At 38.4% G+C, this 26,197-nt stretch overlaps 1 protein-coding gene across 3 annotated transcripts in view; it reads right to left on the bottom strand.

Annotated features, from left to right (window-relative positions):
* Positions 1-376: 376 nt before the first annotated feature.
* The window catches only part of ANKRD55 (ankyrin repeat domain 55), a 47,434-nt gene continuing 21,613 nt past the window's right edge, over positions 377-26,197 (bottom strand). The window contains exons 7-12 of one of the 3 annotated variants that reach the window (XR_009490346.1): positions 16,108-16,292; positions 14,329-14,496; positions 11,824-12,488; positions 10,000-10,511; positions 6,229-9,309; positions 2,521-6,132 (exon numbers count right to left, since the gene is read on the bottom strand). Coding sequence is in view for 2 of the 3 variants with exons in the window: in XM_059874045.1 (XP_059730028.1) it covers positions 866-1,116; positions 6,229-6,330; positions 11,824-12,488; positions 14,329-14,496; positions 16,108-16,292 (1,371 nt within the window). In the remaining variant the exon portion in view is untranslated. Of the gene's footprint in view, positions 1,117-2,520; positions 6,133-6,228; positions 9,310-9,937; positions 10,512-11,823; positions 12,489-14,328; positions 14,497-16,107; positions 16,293-26,197 lie in introns of those variants that run through there. The other 2 variants (XM_059874045.1, XM_059874046.1) reach the window with 2 other exon arrangements.

Genomic DNA, 26,197 nt, shown 5'->3' with positions numbered 1-26,197 from the left:
ATGCTGGCGTCTTTGTTAGCCTCTAGGAAAGGACAGTCTTGTGCAATGTTTAGTTAAAGGCTTATACGACTCGTAAAGGTTCTTGACTGAACAGCAGTGTAGTTAAATTTCTTCCAGTTCAGTGATCAAAGTGAAACAATGCCTAAAAACTCAGGACAGTGCAATCCTTGTTTTATGAAGATGCATTTTTGTCACTGTGGAGTATGAAGGATTAAATAAGACATTAATCTGTCTGTGAAATGAACAGTTTTGAACAGTGCAGGCTAAAGGTCTGTCTGTTCCACTGGAATTAGTGTTTCATTGTACTTTTTTAACTTGTTGAATTCACGAACTGACAGTTTAGAAAATGTGTGAAAACAGAGACAAAAGACTTCAATTGCTAAGGCTGCCTTTTATTTTGAGTTTATTTTGAGTTTATTTTCTCAATCTTAAAAAGATTCTTTTTACGGCACACAGCATCAGAATCAGCACCTTTGCATTTACAAATTACAGAGAAGCCCTGTCAATTTGTTTCCCTAGTTTCAACTTTTAAATCATGCAGAAAACTTTACTCTTTGTTCCTTTTTTCTATGAAAGGCTTAACAGCACATTGCTGCAACAAAATCATCTTATGAGGGTTCCATTCACAGAATAAATTTACTGCACATTAAATGTTGATTAAGTAATTTCATCATAAATGAAAACTATAATGCAAATACATATATACACACGCACAGTGCAGCTTTTGCCATGTACTGTCTTGTCTTGGTTTTTGTTATGCTCCAGATCACAACAGTTTCATTAGTGCAAATTAATGAGATTTAACTGTAAAGTTATCTTTTAACCACTTGGACATATTTCAACTAATTTAGGCCACTGTAATGAATTAATTTTCAGTGTCTGATTTGGTGAGTGATTTCTCAAGCTCCTCTTCAGGATTAGATTTCTTCTGGTTTGGGATAGCAGGTAGGACACAGCTTGGTTTTAGATGCTCTCCTGATAGATCAGGCAAGGGAGAATAGAGGGTATGACTCTGAGAATGTCCTGTTTTCGGAGATCTGGAGATTGGAGCTGGTGGGAGAATAACTGTACCAGTCCGTAGGGACTTAAACCTAAAATCCTGAGATGGCAGCTGAACTAGAGGAAATAGGAAAAAAGAGAAAGTGCACAGAAAGTGAAAAGCATGGCATTTTTAGAAATGATTTTGCTACTTCCTTTGAACTGTTGTCTCTTACTCTGTGTACTCAAGCCTGTACTTGAAAAATGTGATCAAAATACTAATAAAATATTGTATTTTTGTATTCAGATGAAGATAAACCTGGCAAGGGTTACCTTCATCTAAAGGAAACAACTCCAGGGTTAAGTGATTTACTTTTGATTTAGTGACCAGTAAGTCTTGAAAAGTTCAAAGATTTACTTTTGATAAGCAGAGAACCCATCATTTGCCTGGAGGAGACTTGGTCTGTTGAGAAATTTTCACAATATATTTTTTCATTAGAAATCACAGGCTGACTGTAACAGAAGTGTTCCATGGGGATATATTATTTCTAAGAAAATTGCTCTATTGCTGAAGGTAAATGCTGATCAAAATCTAAAGAAGATGAAATGGAAGAATGTGGGATGTTGTGTCTGGGTTTCTCTAGGCACAGACACAACATATGTCTATCATAAACACAGGTCCACACATGCTCTGATATTCACAGGCCACAAAAGTAGCCCATTACCCTGTAGCACACCAAGACACACCAAAACACTTGAGAGGCACACCCATTACATATGTCTGTTTTTGTCTTGTAAGAAACTGTGGATTTAGATAATTTCTAATTCCCAAGTCACAGTCATCAGTGTAACATTGTGCTTCAAAGCTAATGTAGTTCTGTATTTTCTTTAAATTGAAATCATCAGGCTCGTTCATTCAGACAACTCACTAATTTCCTGATTTTTAAAAGGAGAATTCAAAACCATAACAGTAGACCTACTTTTCTGTGCCGTCAATTTACTGTGAATTGCATTAGCTTCTTTTCATTTTATCTCTATTTTATTCACAAGCTCTTTGTATACAAACAGTTTTGTTTCTTATAGTTTAAGCATATTTCTGGAGCTGCATCATCTCTGTTTTGGCAACTGAATCTTGCAATTTTTTACATTCATTTTTCGTTGATTTCGTTCTCATTGCACTTGGGATTTCCTTCCATCTGTGTATTTGTGATGAATTATCTGAGAGGCTATTAACACTTTCCTCTTCAGTGTTCTAGCTGGAAATTTTGTGCTTCATTTAATTTGCTCCACTGAAAACAAATGTTACCTCTCTAATGTCGGCAGTGGGCCCTCACTGCATATATTTGTCCATCTATCTATCTATCTATCTGTCTATCTATCTATCTATCTACCTGTCTATCTATCTATCTATCTATCTATCTATCTATCTATCTATCTATCATCTATCTATCTATCTAATCATCTATCTATCTGTCTATCTATCTATCTATCTATCTATCTTTTATCTATCTATTTGTCTATCTATCTATCTATCTATCTATCTATCTATCTATCTATCTGTCTATCTATCTATCTTAACTATACACATGGTACAAAAGAGGCTGAAGTTCTCATCATAATCCCCTGTAGCATGCACCTTATACTAATTTAATAATTGATTATTTATTTTTCAGGAGCAGTACTTTTCTAAAGCTTACCAGGTATGGATTTAGGGCAAAGTAGGATCTTTATAGTGAGGATTTAGAAACTTGGTAGATTCTTTTATTTTTAAGCTAATTTCAATTACTATTCAAGTTGTGATTACCTGAGCAGACAGTGTTTACTAAAACTGCCTGGCCTCTAGGAGTGTACTGTAATGGGTCATATTTTAGATTCATTCATGTTCAGAAATTCAATAAATCACTTCTCTTTTCCACGAAAAACACCCAAACCATTAACACTTTGCTTTAGTTGGTGCTGAATTTGTGTGAGTCTGGTGGGGCTATATACAATAAATTAGCCCATTTGTTTTCTGGCACATGGTAGAATGCTTTGAGTTCACTGAAATTTTGGTGTGCCTTCAGCAAATGTTGAGACGCTCACTTGTGTCCCTCTTTGGAACACTGTCATATGTTAATATATTCAAAGTTCACATCTGTGTGAAAAATATCTATAAAGCTTTATGTACTTTATGTACATCATTAAAAACTTTAAATGATGGACTCAAGTAGGCCAAAACCACTGTAGCTTAACTTCACATCCATGACAGAACAGCCATCACAAACTCATGCTCATTCAAAGAATCCAAACATCAGTGCTTTCCACATTGTCCCACATACTGCGCTCAGTTTAGGATATTCAATTTAGGATTTCAGGGCTGGTACATGGATGGCTCTGAAACAATGCATATAATGACTAGTATTAGTACATGTATTGAAACACCTGAGCCTGGACCCGGGGCTGGGATCTGTGGGAGGCCTTAATGCCCCAGAAGCTACATACAGGAAAAGCACCATTAATGATTCACACACAGAGGGCAGAGTCGGTCACCAAAGACCCGAACAGTAGGAGCTACTGGTTCAAGAAGCCTTTTCCACTCAGTAGAGACTCTGGAGTGGCTGCTATTACAAACTGCAGAGGCAAAAATAAGGCTGTCAGAAAGGCATTGCCCAAGGAGTATGGAGTCCAGCTAAAGAATGGGTCTTAGACACCCCTCTGCAAGCAGTGGACAACAGTGGCCTTCTGCAGTGATGCTGGTGCTTTGTGGAATGCTTTGCTGTTAACTTGGGAAAGATGAAACATCAAATCATAATGAATAATGGCAAAAAACAACCACAGATCTCCAGAAAATATTGTTAAATGACCTGTAGAAATAGATTTTAAGTTTGTTTTTTAAATTTGTTGTTGTGGTTTTTTTATCAGCAACTAATAATGTCACCTTTTTGTGCATCAGACACATGTTGTCTCCTCTGATGTTTCCAGAAATATCTGACCTTCTTAACTACATGAAGAAGTGAGAGAAGCAGAGAGTTCTCTAGTAGTCCCATATTTGTTTGAAGATTTATTCTGGCATTTTGTGAGGACTGTGTGACAGTCTGTTTTCCAGGGGTTGTTGGAAATGTTGCATGATAAGATGGAAAGACTGTGTGGGGGATGAAGCAGCAGCATGCAGAATAGGAGATGCAGTCTGTGCTGAAGCTACTCAAGAAGTCATGGGAGGGATCTCTGGCCTTGGGAATATCTGAAGGGTGAGAATTTTATTGTTTAAAATCACTCAAGTACTCTTCCCAGGCTACTGTTTCATTCCTATTTTCCTCTTTGTAATGTGTATTTTAAAACGTTTTTACTGAGAGATTTAATAATTTCTTCCTTCTTTTTTAATTGACCTTCCTTTTTTGGGAGAGATACTTCTTCTTTCTCTATCTCTGAGTAGTTTCAGTTCTCATTCTAGTTTTTGCTTATTTTATTGTTCCAACTTCTTGGTAGTGGTTTGGTTTTTTTTTTTTTTTTTCTTGGTGTATTTTAAACACACATCTTGTGTATTAAAAATACTAGAGAAAACACAGATATTTATACTCAGACTTTGTTGCTTAAGCACTTTATCTGGATAAAGGCTATGTCCAAAAAGGTAATACTTTTAGGGCTGGATGGAGGATGAGTGAAATCTCATACTGAGATGAGACTCTGAAACAATTATTTAGAAAGCTTCATGAGCAAATATGTAATTTGTGTTAACAAGAAATACAATCTATTTTGCAAATAATTTTGCTTTTCTGTTACTGGCTTGAACTAATGTTCAAGCAGTAATGGCACCTGGATAAATGGGCTGTGTTAGTTAATAAACCAGCGATTCTTAATTATGACAATTGTATCTTATTTGCAAGACAATTTTTGGCATGAGACTAGAACTAAATTCTTAACCACTTGTAAGAATTAATGCAAGAGCAAAAATTATTATGAAAGATTTTTTAAAGGATTTTGCTTACAACTATGATTTAACTGGAAGACACAGAGAACATGAGTAGAAAGCTTAAAAAACAGAATGCTTGGACCTGGGGTTTTAAAAGCAATCAAAACCAATTAAATTATTTTCTTCCTTCTGAGCAGAGAGAGAATACGACCTCAGTAATTCAAACAGCTTTTCTTCTTTCTGTTTAATGTAGAAAACAACAGCAGTGCAGGATTCTGTACATACCCATCCAATACAACCCTGTAAGGCTGCCTCTGCCTCATTTCTAGCAATATTGTCAGGATTTCTTCTGACATTCAGATTTTAAGTGGCAAGGAATCTTAAATTTAGGTCTGAATGCTTTTGCGCCTGGCTGATCCACAGGATGACAGTCAGTAAACTGTAAATCCTCATGTAGTATACAATGGAGATCTGTGCTTTGTGGAGCACAAGAATGTGAGGTTAGGACTGCTGAGACTAGGGCTACATGTGAAGAAAACTCCAGTTGCTGGCTTGATCCAGCCTGGGACAATCACAGTCTTGACACTCTGCTGGGACTCTGGGAGTGGGATGAAGCTCTCCTGCTCTTTGGGACCACTGCTTTCCCAAGCTGAATGCAAGCCAGCAATGTGCCCATGCAGAAATAGAGCCAACAGCATCTGGGGCTGCACCAGGAAGAACAACGCCAGCAGATTGCGACAGGTGATTCTTCCCCTCTACTCAGCTTGGGTGAGACACACTTGGAGTTCTGAGTCCAGTTCTGAAGCTCCCGGTATACAGAGGGAGGGGGACATACTGAAACAAATCCAGTGGAGGGCAATGGAGATGACTCAAGGGTTGGAGTGTCAGCCTTAAAGGGGAGACTGACTGTGCTGGGACTGTTCAGCCTCAAGAAGAGTAGCAGCTCAAAGGATCTTGTCAATATCTATAAATGTTTGATTGTGCAGAGTAATGGAGAAGGAGACAGACTCTTCTCAGTGGAGTCCTACGGAGGGAAAAGAATCAATGGCCACAAATAATTACTAAGAAACTTTTTCCTCTGAGGGTAGTCAACCACTGGAAGAGATGGCCCAGAGAAAGTGTGTAGTCTCAATCTCCATTCTCAGAGATATTTAAAACAAAACTGGTGTGAACGTAGGCAATGTGCTGTAGGTGACTTCTCTGTGGACATGAGGATGGACAGACAGAATCCAAAGGTGTCTTCCTACCTCAGCCATTCTACAATGCTGTGAAAAACAAACATGAAACCTCTGTCAGGCCCTGAGATGCTAGTGATGGAGGCATGCAATGTGATACAGTAACTGACACTTGTCTGTACTTACTTTTGTGAGCACTGTGGTTGGGTATTGGAGCTAGGCTGTTCTGCCAAGGAATAACATTTTTCATTTTGTATTGGTCCATGGACATCTGTCGAAAACTTCTACCTGTGAAAGAAAAAGAAAATTATTATGGAAGTAATTGTAACTAGTGCGGTGCACTGTGCATTTCTGGCTTCCAGAAAAGAAAACTTACCTAGTATTTCTCAGAAATATGCAATAACAAGAAACCACTGACTGAAAAAAAGAAGCTGTTGCTTAGTTCACTTTATGCTCATAAGAAAGACTGGTTGATTTAGTACAACCCTCACATATACTTTTATATTTTCCTCTAGTATAATATAGCTTTAGGTCTTAAAATGGGCACAGTTTATTAGCTAGGTCTCTCTAAGAATCTTTGGACTCTAAATCTGTAAAATTATTCAAATAGATGATTTGATTTAAAAATTGAAGCTTTAGTTTTCAAAATGTCCTGACAGGGTCTCAGCCTTTGTAAATATTAAAACAAAAACAGAGTTCAACTGCTGGTTGGAAAAGGACATTGAAAGCTATTAGCAGTAAAGATGAGCTTTGAGAGGGTTTTGTTGCAGATGAAAGCATATCACAACTGATAGAAGGCTATACTGATCCTTGTTAAACTATGTTTATGCAGTTGTTAAGTTATGTTTATGACAGAAGAGTATATACTGGAAAAGGAAAGGTTAATTGGTTAATTCTGGCATGTCACATGGTTAAGACATGCCTAAGTTAACTTAGGTCTAATACTACTTAAAAAGACAGTATATTAGAAGATGTAATGGATTTCATCACATAAAGACACGTCTAATACTGAAAAAGTAGAAACTCAAGCACAAAGTCAACCTTTTTACCAGATCTTTTTCCTGAGCCGATCTTATTCTGTGATGCTTGAGTAACTCAAATAATTTTTCTTGTTATTACCAAATCTGCAATGAGCCATGTAATGAGACGTTTTGGCAAGCAGCTGCTCATCCAGCATGGCTTTGCAATATAGCTCATTGAAGAGCAGACATATGCTCTGTCAGCACACAGAGACAAGGGGAGACACAGGGTGGATGTAGCAGGACATCCTAAGCAGGAGGAAGAGATGGAATGACATTAACTGCCTTTGTGGATTTGCAGCTGGTACTTGAAAATACCTATGTGTTGTTGGGCTTTGCAAGATAAAGCTGTAGAAAAACAGTTTTCTAAAAGTTTTCTAAAGGTGCACAAAAGTAGCTGTCAGGGCTGCTGTAACTCTGCTGATGACTGAACTGATTCTGTGTGAAAGGAGTTACTGTGGTGTTGGTCAGGCAAACCACCATGTTACAGTGCAGCCTTCAGCTCAGCACGGAGCAAGGCTCTGGTCTAAAAGCCACAACAGTTGATACACATTGGGTTGGTCTGCTGGATCCTGTGGTTAAGCTGATGTGTCTGAGCTAAAGCATGAAGAATCTTGTATGGCTGAGCTCTGCTTTACAGAAACAGACTTCAGTTTGGTTTCCCTGTGTTTACTCTTTAACATCTCTAGTGTCTAGTTGGTAAATTTCTTCTATAGACCTTGCATGCACTTTGCACAAAGGACTAAATATATCAATTCCAATATAGCAGAGAATTGTTTGTTGCTCTCATTAGAGAAATTCAAGTTATATTGGTTTCTGTGATGCTTATGCTGAGAACTAATGGCTTATTGTGTGCGTACCATTATGGCTTTGATGATGGCAGGTTGTTGTTGCTATCAAGAGATATATTCATTTCTTAAATGGGATATCTGTCAGCAAAACAATCAAAACATAATCGTGGTTGCAAGTATAATGTGAATGCTTGGAAAAGAATCCTTGTTAAAACTTTTGGCATCAAGTGGAAGTTTTCTACTTTTCCTTTCTATCTGTTTAGCATAACATCTGGAAAAATAGTTTTTCTCTCTCTGAGACATCATCTTTGCTGTCCCCAAGAGCACATTTATAATTGCAGTTATTTCTGAATAAATGGAAAGAAAGCAATTTCATTCTTAAAAAATGCAGGACTGCATTTGGGTCTTTTTAGAGGCTGTATTTTTTTTCATTTTTCCTTGTATTTAGGAAGGTGAACCACATAGTAGCGTATTTTGTGTAAAAGTTGTTAATGTTATGATGAATGTCTCAGAGTAAATTGGTTCTTAAATTTGAGAAAGTGACAGCCACACTGATCAGCTTTGCTCTGCTTTCCTAGCCAAAGAATGTTTCCTGTTGAACTATGCTTATGATGGTATACTGCTCATACCATCATAAACTTAATAATAGTCCATTTTTCACATTTTCTATTCAAGCAAACAGAAGGTACTGTAATAAAACCTGTAATAAAGTATCATCTTACATCTGGAAATTTAGTAACCCAAAAGATGAGAGGGTGATAGGGGTCTCAGAGCTGTCTTATACTTGAGACAGGGTTCCTGTTACCCATATCACTTGGAATTCTCTACTTCCACTATTTTTCCCTGTAGAATGTAGATGGCAGTACATTTTGCAAAAAGAGATTATTGCAAAGCTCATAAGTAAATGCTTCAGATTTTTGATGCTAGCTCAGTACTGCGGGTGGCAAACTCTCATGGAATTTTGACAGATTCTAGTTTAGACTCTCTTTGCTCTTCTCAGTGGAGGGCAGTAATTCTGAGAGAAACAAATGGCACAGTAGTAAAGTAATTCTCATTGCTACACTCAGCAACCTCTCCCCTTTGTGTAAGTGTTAAAGCTCAGATAGTAAATTGACTCATCTTTTATTCCTAGGACCACAGATAACAGAACAAAAAACCTCCAAAGACTTTGACACATATATGGGCCAGCTGCCTTTGTATCAAGTGAGAATAAAAATTAGCTTTGACTTTGACAATAGACATGGTCATGAAGGACAATCATCACTCTGTGTCAACACAGAAAATAAAATTTAAAATTGAGTTTTCTTAGATTACTGATACCCATAATCCTGGCCTAGATATTCAGTGATTAGGAAATTACATCTAGTCCCCCCCAGTCATGAATTGAGAAATGAAGTATTAACATTTCAGTGTCTTCAAAAACTGGATGTTGTTTTTTGCCCCCTCAGCTAAGTCTCCTGCAGAAAGAAAGAAGAATCAATTAAAAAACCCCAACCAAACAAACAACAAAAAACCCCACCAAAAAAAATCCCCAAAAACAAACCAACCAAAAAACTCTCAAACCAAACCACTCCAAACCAACCAAAAAACCAAAAAACAAAACCAAAAAGAAAACAAAAACCCCCAAAACCAACAAAAAGCCAAGAAAACCCAACAAAAGATATTTTTCCTCAGAGAGAGGGCTGCCTGTACAGCCTTGCTAGCTGGCCTGGAACCAGACTTTTCTTTTGATCCCTGGAAGTCCTGCAGGCACAGCACACTGGAGACCTGGAAGCCCTGGAGCTCCTACAGTAATGCAACTCTAATTCACAGAAAGTCAGGTGGCTTTAATTACAGGGGCAGACAGATTTAAACCACCCACATAGGCATGAAAAGGGATAAGCAGATCTTTTTATCATGAAGAAATGTGAGACAATATCTGTGTTGTGCAATGCATTCCTGTCAGACACTCTCTTCCTCCTTAGAGGATTTTAATTCACATGTTTCAGAGGAAGGTCCTTTTTGCCAGCTACAGGCATAGTTTCATTCTTGGAAAATGGTGTTAAATCTTAAAATTGAGTTGGTACAAAGAAAACTGGACTTAAAGAAGATTCAGGCTTTTTATTTTCTAAGAGAGATAACAAATTGTCAGAATTAAGATTACTTACCTTCCCTTTGGGCATGCAAAGATGGCTCCCATTATAACAACTACATTTTTGTCATAGGATTTCCACAGAAACATTTTTTCTAGGAAAACCATCTATCCTTCTGTCCAGAGCAGACAAGGATTTAGCCATTTTCTTAGCACTGTAGTATACTACAATATTAAGAAAAATCTATAATCACATTTTAAATAACATGGTAGTTACTTCCATGTCAAATGTATTAATAGTCTAGCAAATTCCAACAGGAAATTTTCCCAGAAATAGCTGTTCTCCAGCTTGGCTTATCCAGCTTGAACTCATTCCTGGTACTGCTGTCAAGTTCAATGATGCCAAATATCTTAGACTCGCTGTATCCTATTATAGTGAGGTTGTAAAGTAGCCCTGCAGGTATTCTTGTGTTCCACATGTGAGCTGAACCTTGCAGAATTTAGTGTAGAAGGAGTCGTGCAGAAGCAATCATTGCTGGGCATGTGGAGTCTGGAGCTTGTATGGTTGAGTGAACAGCTGAAGAGAGCCTAGTAAAAAAGTAGAGACACCTTTGGAGCAGTTCTATTAAGCTTTCAGGAATGTGGCTGGGAGTTCAGGAAGTGGCACTTTTAAAGTAGTTCTTTTTTTACACCAAAAAGCTATTTCCAGCCTTTATTTGCACAATGTATGTATAATGACCTGTCATTCTGAAATTGCTGTCTCTGCTCTAGTTGTCAGATCTGTGTGCAAAGATTTGCTTTTTTGTAGTTCACTTCACTTAGATTTCAGATCAGTTAGCACTATCACGCAGCTAACTGGAGGCTCTTCTTAGGGTTTCTTAGGGTTTTCACTCCTCTTTCCACTGAAGGGTAATGGCTCATGTCTCTTGGTGTAAGTGTAGATTACCTTATTGTAAAATTTTTACTCCTTTTAATGGCATACTGGAAAGTTTGGGGCTTGCTTTTGCTTGCTTCATTTTCAGTTAGATATTGTGGTTGGAAGGTATGCTAGATGTGTTTAATTTTGGCATGGGACTAACCCCAAAAGAGATGAATTTGGAGACACTGATATGTTAAAGTAAACTCCAGAATGCAGGCCAGCCAGGCAGATTCATTTAAACATGGATGTGAGTCAAACAAAATACTAGATCCCAAATCCAGCCAAACAGCCAAACTCTGGTATCAAGTTCATCTTAGAACTCTAACGCTCTGCTTCATTACTGTTGCATTACAATTTCCAGACCACAGCATAAAAGCATTTGTCCCATTTCTGTAAATTTAGTATCCTGAATTCAGCTTTGGAGAAACCATTAGAACAGCACATCATACCAAAGAGCTGGCACTCAGGGTGGTATTCAGGGTGGGAAGGGGTGCCACTGCAGCCTGGAGTCAGAATATAACTATATGGGTAAAGTGGCATGGCATAAAGCTGTCCAGCATGGCACTGGACCTGGCTGGATCCAGAAGCAGCTCTCAGCACAGTTAGAGATTTGAGGGCAAGACTGTTCCCTTATACATCTACATCCAGGACTAGATGTGGACACAAGGCAGCAGGTGTGGTAGTGGGTGTTAATGTGCAATTCACAAAGCCCATACCTGGAGGCATTTATTGCTCTGGTGCCTTATATACTTCCTAGATACCTGCATTTTTGCTTGCTCAGATCTACTTAAATCTCCTATTTCTCTTCAGCTTTCAACTGATGTCCCACCCACACAAGCTATCTGTGATGGCCACGTAAAGGAGAAACTGGAAAAAAAATTTAAAAACAGAAATATTATTGGTCCCTACTTTTTTCTTGACTCAGTTTGCCACACCAGTAGATATTATAGGATATAGGATATAGAGAAGGAAAAAAATTACCTGATGGAGAACTAGGAAGTGAGGGAAGGCAGGGAGGGCACAAAAGCACATGGTGAGATTTATCAGAGTCTAAGCCATTCATCAGTTTGTCTGAAGAAGTCCTAGTACAGACTTTGTAAGAGAGCCTTTGGTTAGAATTTGTGTTCCAGGGATGATCCAGCAAAGCCTGGCAGCTGTCTGTGTTGTCCAGCAAGTTGTGCTCACTCCTACTCTTTTGAGATTTGTATGGAAAATGGTGGGTACTGGAGCTGGAGGAGAAGCTTGACATTTTGCTCTGGGAAGCAGTTAGGAAAGAATTGCCTGCAGTGATTGGGGGAAAGCTCTGGGTGGTGATGGGTGGAAGTCCCTGACATACTGATTTCTTCTTTTCTGCTATGAGGTACTTAGTGTCTGTACTCTTTCTTTTAAAGTTAGGGGTGGTCTTACGCTCATCTGGAATGTCTTTGCAATTTTTATTCATAATGCAATCAAAACGGGTGATGATATCGTCTACTTCTGAGGTCTCTTCTCCAGGATATTGATCCCTGCTTCTCTCCTTCTGACTGGTTTTCTGATCATCTTTCTTCTTTTTGCAAGAGAAGATCTGGTTCAGCATACTGAATCGTCCTTCTTTCTTTATAAGTCTGTTGTTCTGGGAGTGAAACTGATGATCTGACTCAGATCTACTGGAAATACAAAACAAAATGTGATGTCAATATTACCAAACAATGAGAAAATACTGTGTTACTCCATTAAAGAAGCAATATTCTGTCCAGATACATTTGCATGGGTGGTTTAAGAAAACCAGGATCCCAAATCTGTAATTAACAGATTGAAAATGCTACTGTGACAATTCACTCTTTCTTGTAGGTGAATCGTCTCACAATCATCTTAAGGATTGTGACTTAGCACAGCTATCTGAGAAAAAACAAACACATTTTCATGGCTTCAGTATCTACCAGATGTGAAGCTCTAATGATAATGAGAACATGCTGTGATCTTTTAAATCAGGTATTTGTATTATGTCATACTTGGAAAAAGGTATTTCTGGTCACTGCAAACACTGTAAAAAATGCACTAGTTCACCATTCCTACTGTCCCTCTCCTTTTTCCTCTTTCCTGTTTGCCCTTTCCCTGCTAGCCCTTTCCCTTGTCTTGCTTGTGCTAAAGAGGTCCAGCACGGTTTGGTCAAGAGATAATTACCTACATTGGTGTTGTTGCCTTTTCTGAACTAGAAATCAAACTCAAGATAATTTTAGTATGGGAGGTAATATAAAAGTGGATCTTTACTGAAGGCCTTCAGGGGCAGCTATGGAAAGATGTCCACAAAAGCCCACCACCACAAGGGTGAGTACGTTTTTATAGGTTTTAGGAAATTAGGATAATTGATAAAAAGCACCAGTTAGGAAGACAGGTGGTGATGGAATTCCCCCCCCAGGTCAAGCCCCTTCTCTGGAGCCCCTCCCTTGGTACTAGTTGCACTCTGTCCATGAGAATGTATCCTGCAGACTTGTTCTAAACCTTGGTAGCCAGGAATACAAAGACAGCATTGGGGCTTGTCCCCCCCTGGGACTTGGAGCTCTGCAATTTATTTTGTCTTTCTGCCTAGGGAAAGACCATGGAAAATTACTGGGAAAACCAGCCACTAGTACAATAGGCTACAGAGCTACAAATATATGTGCAAAGAATACAGAGAACAGATAAAAAAGAAAAAGGCAAAAATGAAAATGTTACCAGTATTGCTGTAGTGGTTTTGAGATGAAATTTTGGTTAATCTCTGACCTTCTCTAATAGACAGAGTGCAGGAAAAAGTGGAGAGGTAATATTACCTTTGTCTCACATAATACTAACTTCTGACTGGAAAGGAGGGGAAAGTGCAAAGAAATGGAGAGATAAATGTGCGTGCGTACTTGAAGTAGAAGAATGGAAACTAATTAGATACCAGTTGTTGAAAAAGAAAGAATACAAAGAAAGGAAGATTGTAACCAATAAGTCTTTTGTTATACTTTTTAACAGACAAGAACGCAGAATAAAGAACCACATCAAGGTAAAGAACTGAAGAAGATTAGGATAATGCTACCAAACCCTTACTCTGAGGATGAAAACTTGCGATTTATTTTATTTTTTGTCAAAGCTGCTTTTGTGTTCAGTCTATCTGTCTGTCTGATTATATGAGCACACAGATAGTGCACAGAGATTTCAAAAAAATGGAAGTTACATATATCTAAGGGTTGAAATGATTCTGTTATATAAATTTTCTACATGAAGGTGACTGAGCAAGAGCTATACACAAATCTTCTTCATAGCCCTCTGCTGCTTGCTAGAGTAGTATTCAACCTCAGTGAAGAGTCCTTGTGAAGAGAACTGATTGTAATGTTTCAACATTGGTGGAAAATGGAACGAGTATTGCCTGTGGATCAAGGAAACACCACTGAGGGCCCAAGCCCTTCAGGAGCATTCAAAAACCAATAAATTTGTTTTCTAATCAGCAGCAACACGTGAGCAAGATGTGAACTTTACTTTTACCTGCTCTCCTGAGTCAGCAGCTTGATGCATGCCGTGTGCCCACAGTATATTGCATATGTCAGAGGAGTGTTTTCATTGATGTCTCGAGGGCTGCTGTCTATTCCCAGTTCTAGCAGAGTCTGCACACAGTCAGCTTTCCCTGCTGCTGCAGCCCAGTGCAAAGGAGTCCTACAGGAAAGGGGGTGTATAATTAAAATAGATGAACAGATCTATGATCAAAGCTATTAATGACATAGTGAGGTGTGCACAGGATATGCTGCTTGTCCAGATTAATAATACACATTTGAAGAAATTCTCCAGCCAACTGTTGTAGCTTCATTTATTTAGCTGCAGATAAAGTAGGTAAGGGGCTGCAGAATGTCTATACATTATATAATAGCATCTCTTCCACAGCTGGAATTGTAGAGTAGGAAAAGTGACCGAAGTTTTGAAAAAAACCTTCACAGTGTCTACTGCATAGGGGCAAACTCTTCTCATCTTTACACCAACCACAATTAGCCATGGTTGGCAGAGGACTGAAGGTAATTACCATGAAGGTAATTAGTGAAGCCTCTCCCAGATGAATGACAAGGACCAAACACATCTACCAGACTGCCACTTTGCCAGTTTCTCAGTTCTATAATAGTCACAGACCAGAGGATGCATAATTGTTTTGAATCTCTGCAGAAGAATCAAACTGATTTTGGTCTTGGCATAAAATTTGCATCTTGTATTTAGAAACTTTAGTCCAGTTTCCAAATTGCTCTTGTGAAAAACCTGAAAGCACAGACAGCACCACAGAAGTGTTAAAGAAATTGACATTTTTCTTTCTATTCCTTTTCAGTCCCAGTGATTTTAGACTGGATATAATCAGAAACACAACAGAATGAAAATCTCATAGATGTGTTTGTAATGAAAAGCTTACCTTTTCCCTCTCCAAGTGCATGTATTCTGTGGAAATATCTGAGGACATGGAATAGGTGGCCATGTCTTAATGAACTTTGAAGTGTAGGCAATCTTTTCCCTTTGCTCTTCTTTCCATAGAAACACAGCCTGCTCAACTACATTTTAATGATGTTTAGAAACAGCACCAGAACCCTATTCATTTATTTCTGCTCCATTTTATTGCACTTTTCCATGAAGAATGATATTATTTTAAGTACCTAAAGGCCTAAGCCAAGAAAACCTTGGCTTTTGCTTCACTGAGCAGAATAATCAATGTGAACAGCCAGCTGGTTCTCTTTGCATTAAACAAATTTATGAGAAAAGTTCCAAGGAAGGTAGGTGTGGGGTGAAAAAGAGGAAAGATGACTCTTCTGTACTTATGAAATAGAGATTTAATCACAGAAGAAATCACAGGTCTTTTCAGAATGGAAGGTGAGGTTCCTCTGGTCCTATAGGAGTATGGTATTTTCATCTTAAATACAACAAGAGAACACTGCCATTTCTTAAATACAAATAACAGCAGGATCCTGGCTTCAAGTTGTATTGATCCCATTGTATTGTTTTAAAAAGAATGTTCACTTTTGATTGAAAGAAACTTAGGTGAGTCATGGCAAAGCCCTTACACAAACAATCTTTTTCTAGCACAAACAAAAAGCTAAATATCATTCTTTCTAGTCTGGTATCATACTAAGTGCTGGACTGGTTTGCAATGCTTCTGAGCAAGCACAGCTCTCTGTGGAGTTCAGGGCATTACTGGGTCATGGCCTGTGAAACAGGAAACATGATTACATAGTAGACAGAGCTGGTCTCAGGTTATTAGAAAGGGAGCAGCAACTTCAGAGTTTCCATGGTTACCTGTCATCCACATCAAGGGCCTGCAAGTTGCACTTTGGGACTTTAGCCAGCTCACTGATGATATCACTGTAGCCTGCAGCAGCAGCAATGTGCATGCATGTTTTGCCATTCTCATCATCATAATTTATTATTGATGGTCCCTGCCAGTGGTCCAGAATGATGGAACACAGAATCCTGTTGCCACTCTGGAAGGAAATTCAGAGAAGGAAAGTGTTTAACAGTGGAGCTCACACCAAGCTGCATCTTCTCTGCTAGAGAATGCTAAATATAGTAATGGTATTCTTCTGTGTGTATACCAGAATCTCCAGATATGAAAGCCAAAATCTTCCAATCTCCAGCCAGGAATTGTGCTTACTTTATGAATTTTCTAAAACACTCCAAACACTGGAAAAATAATAAATAATGAACCACTGCAAATGTCTCCAGAAATTGTAGAGTGTAAATTACTTAATAGAAATTACTTGTGGTTTTGCTGTTTTGCTAAGCCAGAGTCCAGAAACACAAGCCTGTATTTTCCAATAGAAATTTAGGGCTGAAAAGAACCTCAGAAAACCAACTCGTATCTGTAAGTCTGTCTCAATACACTTAGAAAAGCCATGTCAAATATTTGTTGAACTGCTTCTTGAAAACTTTCTTAGCTAGTTTGCTCCGGTGTCTGGTGTCTTAATAGAAAGTCAACATTGTTCTCTAACCCGCAAATGAAATTGAACATTTTATATCCTACCTTAGTGGAAACAGAGCAGAATAATTCATTACTTTTTTATAACAACAGAAACACAAGATTGCAATTGTCTTTCCGTAACATCAAATTCAATCCTTGCAATCGCTTGAAGCTATGTTACATCATTCCTCTCATAAACTTGCTTTGTCCATTAAAGGCAATTAGGTTCCTTTTGCCCCCATTACTCTCAAAGGAACACAGTTCAAGAACTTCTTTGTTTTTATGATTTGTATCTCTAAATTCTATTCACACTCAGGACTGATGATATCCTTTTGTTTCTGTTCCAGCATAATTATTTGGATTAAATACTCCTTTCCTCTTACTGGCACTTGTTCTTCAGATGTATTTATAGGCAATCATCGCATCTCTTTTGAATTGTTCTCTTGCTGCTCTAACCAATCATGGTCTTTTAAAGTTTGTGTTTTTTTAAAGTACGCTTTCTGTTTCTCTCATTAACCTAGTAACCCGTTTCCTATTGTGTTTTAGTTGTGTTTCCTTGAAGAGGGATGATTAAAATTGTACTAGTCATACAAAGATGTTTTTGCCAGATCTTATACAGTGAAACTGCTCTTCCTTATTTGTGTCAGAAATACCTCTTTTAGTATGTCATCGAACAGCATTTGCCTCATTCACAGCGGTGTCCCATTAGAAGCTCCTAGTAATTTTGTAATGACCCTTTACACCTCAGTACTTCCTTAATTTTTTTTCCAAACATAGAGTTTCTAGTTTTGGGGAGGACCTTCTGTTACTAGCACCCAATTGCCTGACTTACACATTTTATCCTATTCAGTTTTGTCCCATTTGTATTGCTCAAGGTTTAAAGGTGATCCATATCCCTGTATGATATTCCCATTTCTTCCTGTTATTGTCTTTCAGTTTTTATTATTGGCAGATTTTATCTGAAAGCTCCTGTCAAGTTATTATGAAAATATTAAATAAGAGTAATATCAAGTCTTATCTCTGAAAGTAATTTCCTTCCAGCTTCTATTCACCATTTAATCATAATCTTGTTTTCTGGATTTTAAGACACAATTTCTTTTGCTTCTCTGTACTTTTGTATCTTATTTTGTAAGATAGCTATTTATTCTAAATATATATTTTAAAGATGGGTAGACATCCATTATCTCACGACTCTACACTTTTCGTCTCTGCTCTTGGGATTCAGCTTCCTGCACCATTGAGAGGATACATTCCAGGTCCCTGGAACATTCTGATCTCACAACTACTCAGTCCAGCTGAGAATTTCCTTAATTTATCAAAACACATCCCCCAGAAGTCAGGAATTTTGTTTTACATATACTTTGCTTAATTTAGAGTCTAATTTGATCATGTAATCCAAGCTTATTTTCTATGGCCAGCATATTGTAACATCTTGATTAACCAGGTTCAAATTAAGCTACAGTTGACTGAATATCTAATGAAAAGAGGAGTGTTGATCCTCATGTTCAGCAATACTGAGGTCCTATGAATAACTATTGTTTTTATTGTCCAATCCTTATGCCAGATACCAATATCCTCCATACGGGTATAATTCCCAGGTACATATTTTCATCATTAACATCAGTGAAATCTCTAGTTACATTCAGGTCTAACTAAATCTAGACGCCTATTACATACTTCTGTTACTACCACAATAAATATCTATCTGTTATCATCCTTCTCTAAGTCAGTTTTGATACAAAAACTAATTTACATTAGCACCTTATTACTTCTGTATTCATGTTCTAGTGACTCTACTATTCCTCCTCCAGTTTTACACTGTCTTGCTAAGTCCAAATTTCACACCCTGCAGCTGCAGCTTCAGTCCCTCCATGATCTTGCACAACTCTTAACATTCACGTAAGAAATTTCCCACTGTTCTGACTGGCATTTTATACTTTTACAGTCTGTTCTGTCTCCCACCAATCTTCTGTTTTCTAGACTAAACAAACAATCAACCTCCCTGTGCAGGTCATGTTTTCCAATGCACTTATCATACTTGGCGCTTGCTTTTGGCCTGTTTCCAGTTTGTCTACAGTTTTTTTCAACCATGACACTCCAAACAACACAATTATCCAGCAGAGGTTTCTCTTCTGACATTGAAAATGACTTCCTGTAGCCCACATGTACCATACTTCTGTTAATATGTCCCAGAATTATGTTTGATTTATATCAACACCATAATTTAAACTGCTTCTCACTTTTATAATCTGCTAGTCTATTACTCTTAATTTTGTGCAAAAACCTTTAATTTTTTCACAGTTCTGTATACAGTGTTATTTTATTAATTTCAATTAATTCCTACAATATCTCAAAATAATTTTGAATTTAATCCTTACCCATGAAGTACTTGATGTCCCTGTAATTTGATTTTCACTGTGGGTTATATGTGTGTTCTGTACTTTGACACCTCATTATGGAACAAACAAAAACATTTTGCTGATACATCCCTGGTTGGACAGTCTACGAGATATTCACCTCCAAAGACTATTTGAACTGTCTTGAATGTGGCTGATAGAGAATATATGATATGTGATACAAGTTGATTTTGACAGCATCATTCCTTCTTATTCCCCTGAGGGACATCTCAGACAGAATTCTGTGTCTATTATAGCAGTTCTGCTTACAAAAATTATGCTATTGATGTTACTCAATATAATTAAAATTGCACATACTGCTCAAATGAGAAAGGAACAAAGAATTAGACTTTTAATGACTAATGCATTTGCCACATGCTTAGAAAGGCTTTTGTGCCATGTGATGAACTTTATCTTGTCACTTTTCCAAAATTTTTGTGTTTTATTATATGGGATTAAACTGATTAATTGACATTCAAACATACTATACCTTATTAGGTATAGAAGCTTCTTATCTGAGGAAGCAGTAAATGCTTTGAAGACAGCCATGGAAATTCTGCCTTGTTTCAATAATACAATCAAATTGTTACTTCCATTTTCTAAGTAATCAAAGAGTATTTCCTAATATTTGAACCTTCTGCTGTACGAGATTTCTGGGTGACTGCTCAGCGGCTTTCCAGTTCTCTCTTCCTAAGAATGCCTTCTTATCTTTAAATTCCTCTTGGCTCTTTGAAATTGCACTCAGAAATTCTCCTAAAATGCTTACAGTGCCCTTATTATGAGATTGATAGCTTTGAGCTGTGGTCAGCAAAAATGTAGTGTTCCTGTGGTAAATTTGCCACAGTACTATTGTTAGATCAGGATGTTCTCTGGTAAATTTACCACAGGAAAATTATGTGTTTTTGTAACCTTACTGTACGCATCACTAAATTTCATCTTCCCCTTTTGTATTCAAATTCTTTACAGCAGAGATGAAAATGTTCTCAGAGATTATCAGTCATTTTTGCTATGTTTCTAAATAGTTTTGTAGGAGTTCTCTCCACCCCTCCCCTGCCCTTCCCCCATGACTTTTGTCCCATCTCACACTTTTATCTGCTTCCACCCATTACTGATTTCGTCAGTGAAATTTTCTTCCTTAGATCCCTTATCTCAATTGAACATACTTTATTGTTCTAGGGTGACTTTATTTGCCCCAAACCAGGATATATATATGAAGAAGAAATGTCTGAAAGCCTGGATCCATGAGCACCTATAAGAAAAATTTTGTGCCTTATGCAAATTTTTTGTCTGAGACTTATATCACCTCCAGACAGTGGCAAACAGCCAAATCACTAACAGATATTTAGCTCTGACACTTGATTACAGCTCTGGTTTCTATAAGTTGGTTAATGAAAGTCAGACTTCTGAGACTTGTGTCTCTCAGTGCTTTCCAAATAGAAAAATAATTATTCAGGAGGTGTCTATCTAATCAAGTACCATGAGGAGAATCCCGAACCCCTGGGAAACTTTTCCACTTTCAGCACTTCTTTCAGCTATGTCTACTCAATTTATTGTCATTGTTACTACAACCATGGTTCTTATACTTCAGCCCTTTCTGTGTCCATCTGACAAGAACAATAATTTTACTTAGAAAGCTTCTTGTCACTTACATAATATTTTACCATAACATTGCATTTTATTCTGCCAGGTCTTCAGTCATAAACATTGAGATGTTTGTTTTTTGTTTATACTGCACTGTATAGATGGATATTTTTTTCTCCACTTCAGAATATTCTAGTAAACTAGATAATGGGTTGTCAAAGAGGAGTCATATGAAAGGAGTCTGCTAAGCCTTCTACCAGTAAAGGAGAGGTGGGACGGGTAGAGGAACAAGCTATGGACCACTTAACTGGTCTCATGAAACCCAGATAAAATTTTTTTCTTCCAAGTAAATGCCTCTGGAGATTATATGGTTAGGTCATATTAGTTCTCCTATATTTCCTGTCTGTTTGTATTAGCATGCAGTTAAAAGGTTTCCTATATCTATAGCCATCTTTGCCAGGTGGAAATGCCCCACTAGAAGCTCTTGATGTTGCTTCTTATCATTAGCATTGAACTTTAGGTCTGCCTGTGTTTTCCTCTTTTTCATTCTGTCATTTTTTGATTTCTCAATTATGAACCCAAAGTCACCCCTGAGTGACTTGAGATTTTAAGCATTATTTCACTCCTTTCTGCAGCCACAAACAAATACTATCACCATTGCACTACTCTGGGAGGTAACTCACTTTTATAAAAAAAGCAAAATCAATCACATTTACATAAGTACTTCCAGCTTCCTTCTGGAAACCATCTATGTGCGTCAATGGGTGCTGTTTGAGTTTTATGTTAGAGAATCCAAGCCCTTTTGTCTTTCCTCTTATCCTTCACAAACAGACACACATAGAATACTTTAATCTGTAACACTACCAGGACCATTAGAAAATAAACTGTAACACCACCAGGACCATTAGAAAATAAACCAGCCAAACAAAACAAAAATATTTTTCTCCTTTGCTGAAATAAAGAAATATGAGCCATTTAAAGTATTTTTGAGTAACCCATAGCAAAATTTACAAATAACTTGTCTGTGGACCTTTTCCTTTATAACCCTAGATGAAACTATCCTGTTGGTAAATACATCCTTCCCTTCAAATAACTTTTTAACCTCTTTCTTTGTTCTGAAATTCAGTATTTACCAAAAGCAGAAGCCATTCCACATGGTTCTCTGGACTGGATCTTGAAAAGCCTTGGTCTTTAACTCAAGGCTATTCTGGCAGAAACTGTGTGTTTAGTTACAGCTGTACTGGCAAAACTCAGCTATTCTTCCAATACGTTCTTTTCCCTTATGTGATTAATTTCACTGAAGTGCCATTTTCCTCATATTCACAGGCAGAGCAATGGAGCAGTGCATCACATCATTGCTTTTACTGTAATATGATTTAGAACTTCATCCTAGAAACAGAGCAAGACAAATTTTACATCAGCTGTGAGGATAAGTCAGGTTGGCATCAGATATTGAGACAGTTATAAATCTATCTTGTGGTAGGTGCGGTGTCTGCTTTTTTAAGGCTGGAGAATGCCAGACTCAAAAACAGAGACATAATGTTGCTTCTAGTCTGCAGCAAACAGTGCTGTGAGAAATGTCCTTTTATTGGCAGTTTGGCTTACTGAAGAGTTTTGCACACATTGGTGCTTTCCCCCATGTATCAAGGATTTCCAGCACCTCCTCCTTCTGCACCCAAGACTAGACAAAGCTAAGGAATAGTAACACCTTCACTCCACCTTCAGTGCTGTCATTTCCTGGTTGCTAGATGGCTGACCTTGGTAGTGGAGAAGTAAGCAAAAATTCAGAGCACCCTGTGGTTTCTCTACCCTGATAGGACATGGGAAACTGGTCTCTGTGATGAGGAAAGAAGCAAGTCATAATACCATCTTCATCTCTCCTCCTGCCCGGGAAACTGTGCTGGAGATTCCCAGAATGCAGCCCAGGCACTTCACAGGGTGTGTTTCTGATGGCAAACCAATACAAATTACCAACAACTCCTCTGACACCACTGTAGGTGTATTGGTGAGACTCAGTCAGCTCAGAGAGAAGCTCATTCATCTTCTCCTAACCCAAGTGCTGCAGCTTTACACATCCACTGAGACAGCATCTCTGCAGAGTCAGAGTGACCCAGCTTGGCTTGAATTTGTGGTACTGTGGGAAAGAGAATGTGTTGTTGTACAGGAAAGTTTGTCCTGTGGTCCTCAGAGCATTGCTGCCTCTGGTACAGGGTACATGATATTTTAAAAATATTTTTCCTTTCAGCAGCCTTAATGTGTGTTGGAAAAAAGTATCAAATGACAAAGGAAGTCATGGAGGCATGACTCTGGCTATCATATGTCCCTGCCTCTCTAACCCTCTCTTTGCTCCAACAAAACACTGCATGAAACACTGGCCAAGTCTCTCTGAGAATTTATTTTCCCTTGGAGTCTAAGTGCATATGATTTATTGTGTAAATGACTATGACTATGACTAAAATCACTTGGCAACTTTCCCCTGCTATTGCATTGTTGTAAGGACTGATTTCTCCAAATGAGCTGTTTACATGCTTTGGAAAAGAGGTATTTTTAAAATCTGCAGAAGAATAAGGATTTATTCTATCAGAGAAATGGAAGCATTTGTCTTCAAGTGCCTTTTGTCAGGCACAGGAGATCAGGACATGTATAGATATGCAAGAAGTGTATTGCACATACATTACTCATATTCTGGCATCCACTGGGCAGTTACACATAGACTGTACGCTGGGAAGAGGTCTGGCAATTATTCTGTACTTACCTACAGGTTTTGCCCAAGACAAATTCCTGCTAAGCTCAGTGGGAATTCTGCAATTGATTACCTCAGACATTTGATTGGCATGAACAATTACATTGTCTATGGCATGTTTACACTTGAAGGGCTTACTTTTTAACAGTTTATTATTTCAGTAAGAGTTTTTCTGATGATCTGGCTGTACTGGTGAGTTTTTATATCAATACTGCAGGTTTGCAGATGGTACAAAACTGGGAGGAGATGTTGACAACCTCCAGGGCAGGGAGGCCCCACAGAAAGACCTTGATAAATTAGAGAGATAGGCAATCATAAACCATACAGAGTTCAACACAGGAAAGTGCTGAATTCTGCACCTGGGATGGGCCAGCCCTGCATGTACAGACAGACTGGGGAATGAGAGGCTGGACAGCAGTGCCATGGAAAGGGCCCTGGGGCTCTGGTCCATGGCAAGTTGAACATGAGCCAACAGTGCCCTGGCAGCCAGGAGGGCCAAGCGTGTCCTGGGGGCATCAGGGACAGCATCACCAGCCAGGCAAGGGAGGGGATTGTCCTGCTCTGCTCTGCTCTGGGGCAGCCTCACCTCGAGTGCTGGGGGCACTTTTGGGTGCCACAGTACAATCAAGTTATTAAACTATTAGAGAGCATCCAAAGGAGGGCAACAAAGATGGTGAATGGACTTCAAGGAAGCCGTATGAGGAGTAGCTGAGGTCACTTGGTCTGTTCAGCCTGGAGGAGACTGAGGTAAGACTTCAATTTTCCTAATGAGGGGAAGAGGAGGGGCAGACAGTCCTCTTTCTCTGTGGTGACCAGTGACATGACCCAAGGAAATGGTCTGAAGCTGTGTTGGGAGGATTAGGTTGGATATCAGGAAAAGTTTCTTCACTCAGAGGGTGTTTGGGCACTGGAACAGGCTCCCCAGGGAAGTGGTCACTGCATGAAGCCTGCCAGAGGTCAAGAGAAGAGTTTGGACAATGCTCTCAGGCACAGGTGTGACTCTTGGGGTCTCCTGTGCAGGACCAGGAGTTGGACTCAATGATCCTTCTGAGTCTCTTCCAACTCAGCTTATTTTGTGACAACTTAAAGTGAAGAAATAGGTTGCAGCTTGATTAAAAATGAAGCAGCACTCAGGAACATCCTTCAGCACTGGAATTTAATTGTCTCTACCAAATAATTCTTAAAATCCTCCCTGGCATGGTTTAGGCCTTGGTCAATTAAGACTTTCCCTGGAGCTTATATGGGTGCCAGATTATTCCCAGTAGGTGGTCTGTGTAGGACCATCCTGTTTGGATAGGAGAGTATAGCAGTAGGGACACAGGTTGTCCCATGACAGATTGCCTCAGTGCCAGAGGGAAGACTCAGGCACATTCAATTCACTCTTGCAGACAGTGTCACAAATATTTAGGGCACTTTATGGAAAAAGCTTCTGCTAGTATTAAAGCAAGTTTATTTGTTACTCAAAATTATTTGCAAATTCTCTTCTATCTTATTTTGCAACTTGACAGCTCACTCTGTAGATCCCCACTACTATGTAATGTTCCAGGCTCCACAAGCAAGAGTTGTACCACTGCTGGAATGAAAATATTTACAAAAGAAGGTGATTTTAAAAGTGTATATTTAAAAAATGAAAGTTGAATATCTTTTTGACTTGTTTGTTAACAGTCAAAATTGTCTTTAAAGCTTAGTGACCTGAAAAAGGAAATCACTACTCTTCCTTTCAAGCCATCTTTAGAAAAAACTGCATGAAACAAGGAGAAATGAAGTACAACTTTGCAGGGAAAGAAATCTGCCTGAAACCAACTAGACAGTTGGTTTCAGGCAAATGCACCTTTTCTGGGCAGTCCAACAACAGACATATCAGCAGTAGAGAAACAGTCACTGGGTTTCAAGATGTCTTTGGAAGTTTCTCTGAATTCTTCAACTGTATGTAGCCCACATGAAAAAATGGGGTGCTGTGCAGACAGAAGGAGAGAAGTGGTCCCTTGGGAGACATTCTGAGCCACCACTCATTTCTCTGGCCCCTTCGTCTGCTCTGGCTGGATAGCCAGCTGTGTCCTCGAGATGTTCTGCAGCAACAGAGACATTCTTTCCTGGAGATCCTGGCATTTAAGTGTGCTTTCACCTTCCAACCAATTGCAGATAAACTGCAACGCTTGATCAGCCAAACACAAATTAATACATACTTACGCATTTCTTTTACAGTGTGTTTTATTTACACAGGTATTTCACTCTCTTCTCTGGAAACAGAGGAATGAAACAACTGCATTGTTGCTATGGAACAAATACTCTGGCTTCTAATGTTTTAAAAGTTTGCACTCCAAATCAGCCTATTAAAAAATCATAAGAACATATCCCCATGGCAAATTGTTATTTTTAATAGCTTCTTTCTAGTTGCATTCTTTTTATTCCTACAGATTTGTATTTCTTCACTTAAAAATAAAAAAAATCTGTTTTTTCGTGTATCCTTTAGCAGAAAGCTTCTATTTTCACATAATCATATGACTTTGGGAGCCAGAGACTGAGAACAAGACAAAGAAAATTCTGGTAAAAATTATGACAACTGGCAAGACAATGTAGCAAGATTCCAAATCTTCCCAGGATGTTTCTAAGGTACTACTAATACAGTTACAATATGAAACTGTGTAGCATCATAGTGCATGCTGTATGGTATATATTGTATTTTACCAGGATTTCAGTAATACCATT

Source organism: Haemorhous mexicanus, chromosome Z, assembly GCF_027477595.1.
Source record: "Haemorhous mexicanus isolate bHaeMex1 chromosome Z, bHaeMex1.pri, whole genome shotgun sequence".
Taxonomy (NCBI): Eukaryota; Metazoa; Chordata; class Aves; order Passeriformes; family Fringillidae; genus Haemorhous; species Haemorhous mexicanus.
Note: the sequence above shows the minus strand (reverse complement) of the source record. Positions and strands in the feature narration are given on the sequence as shown.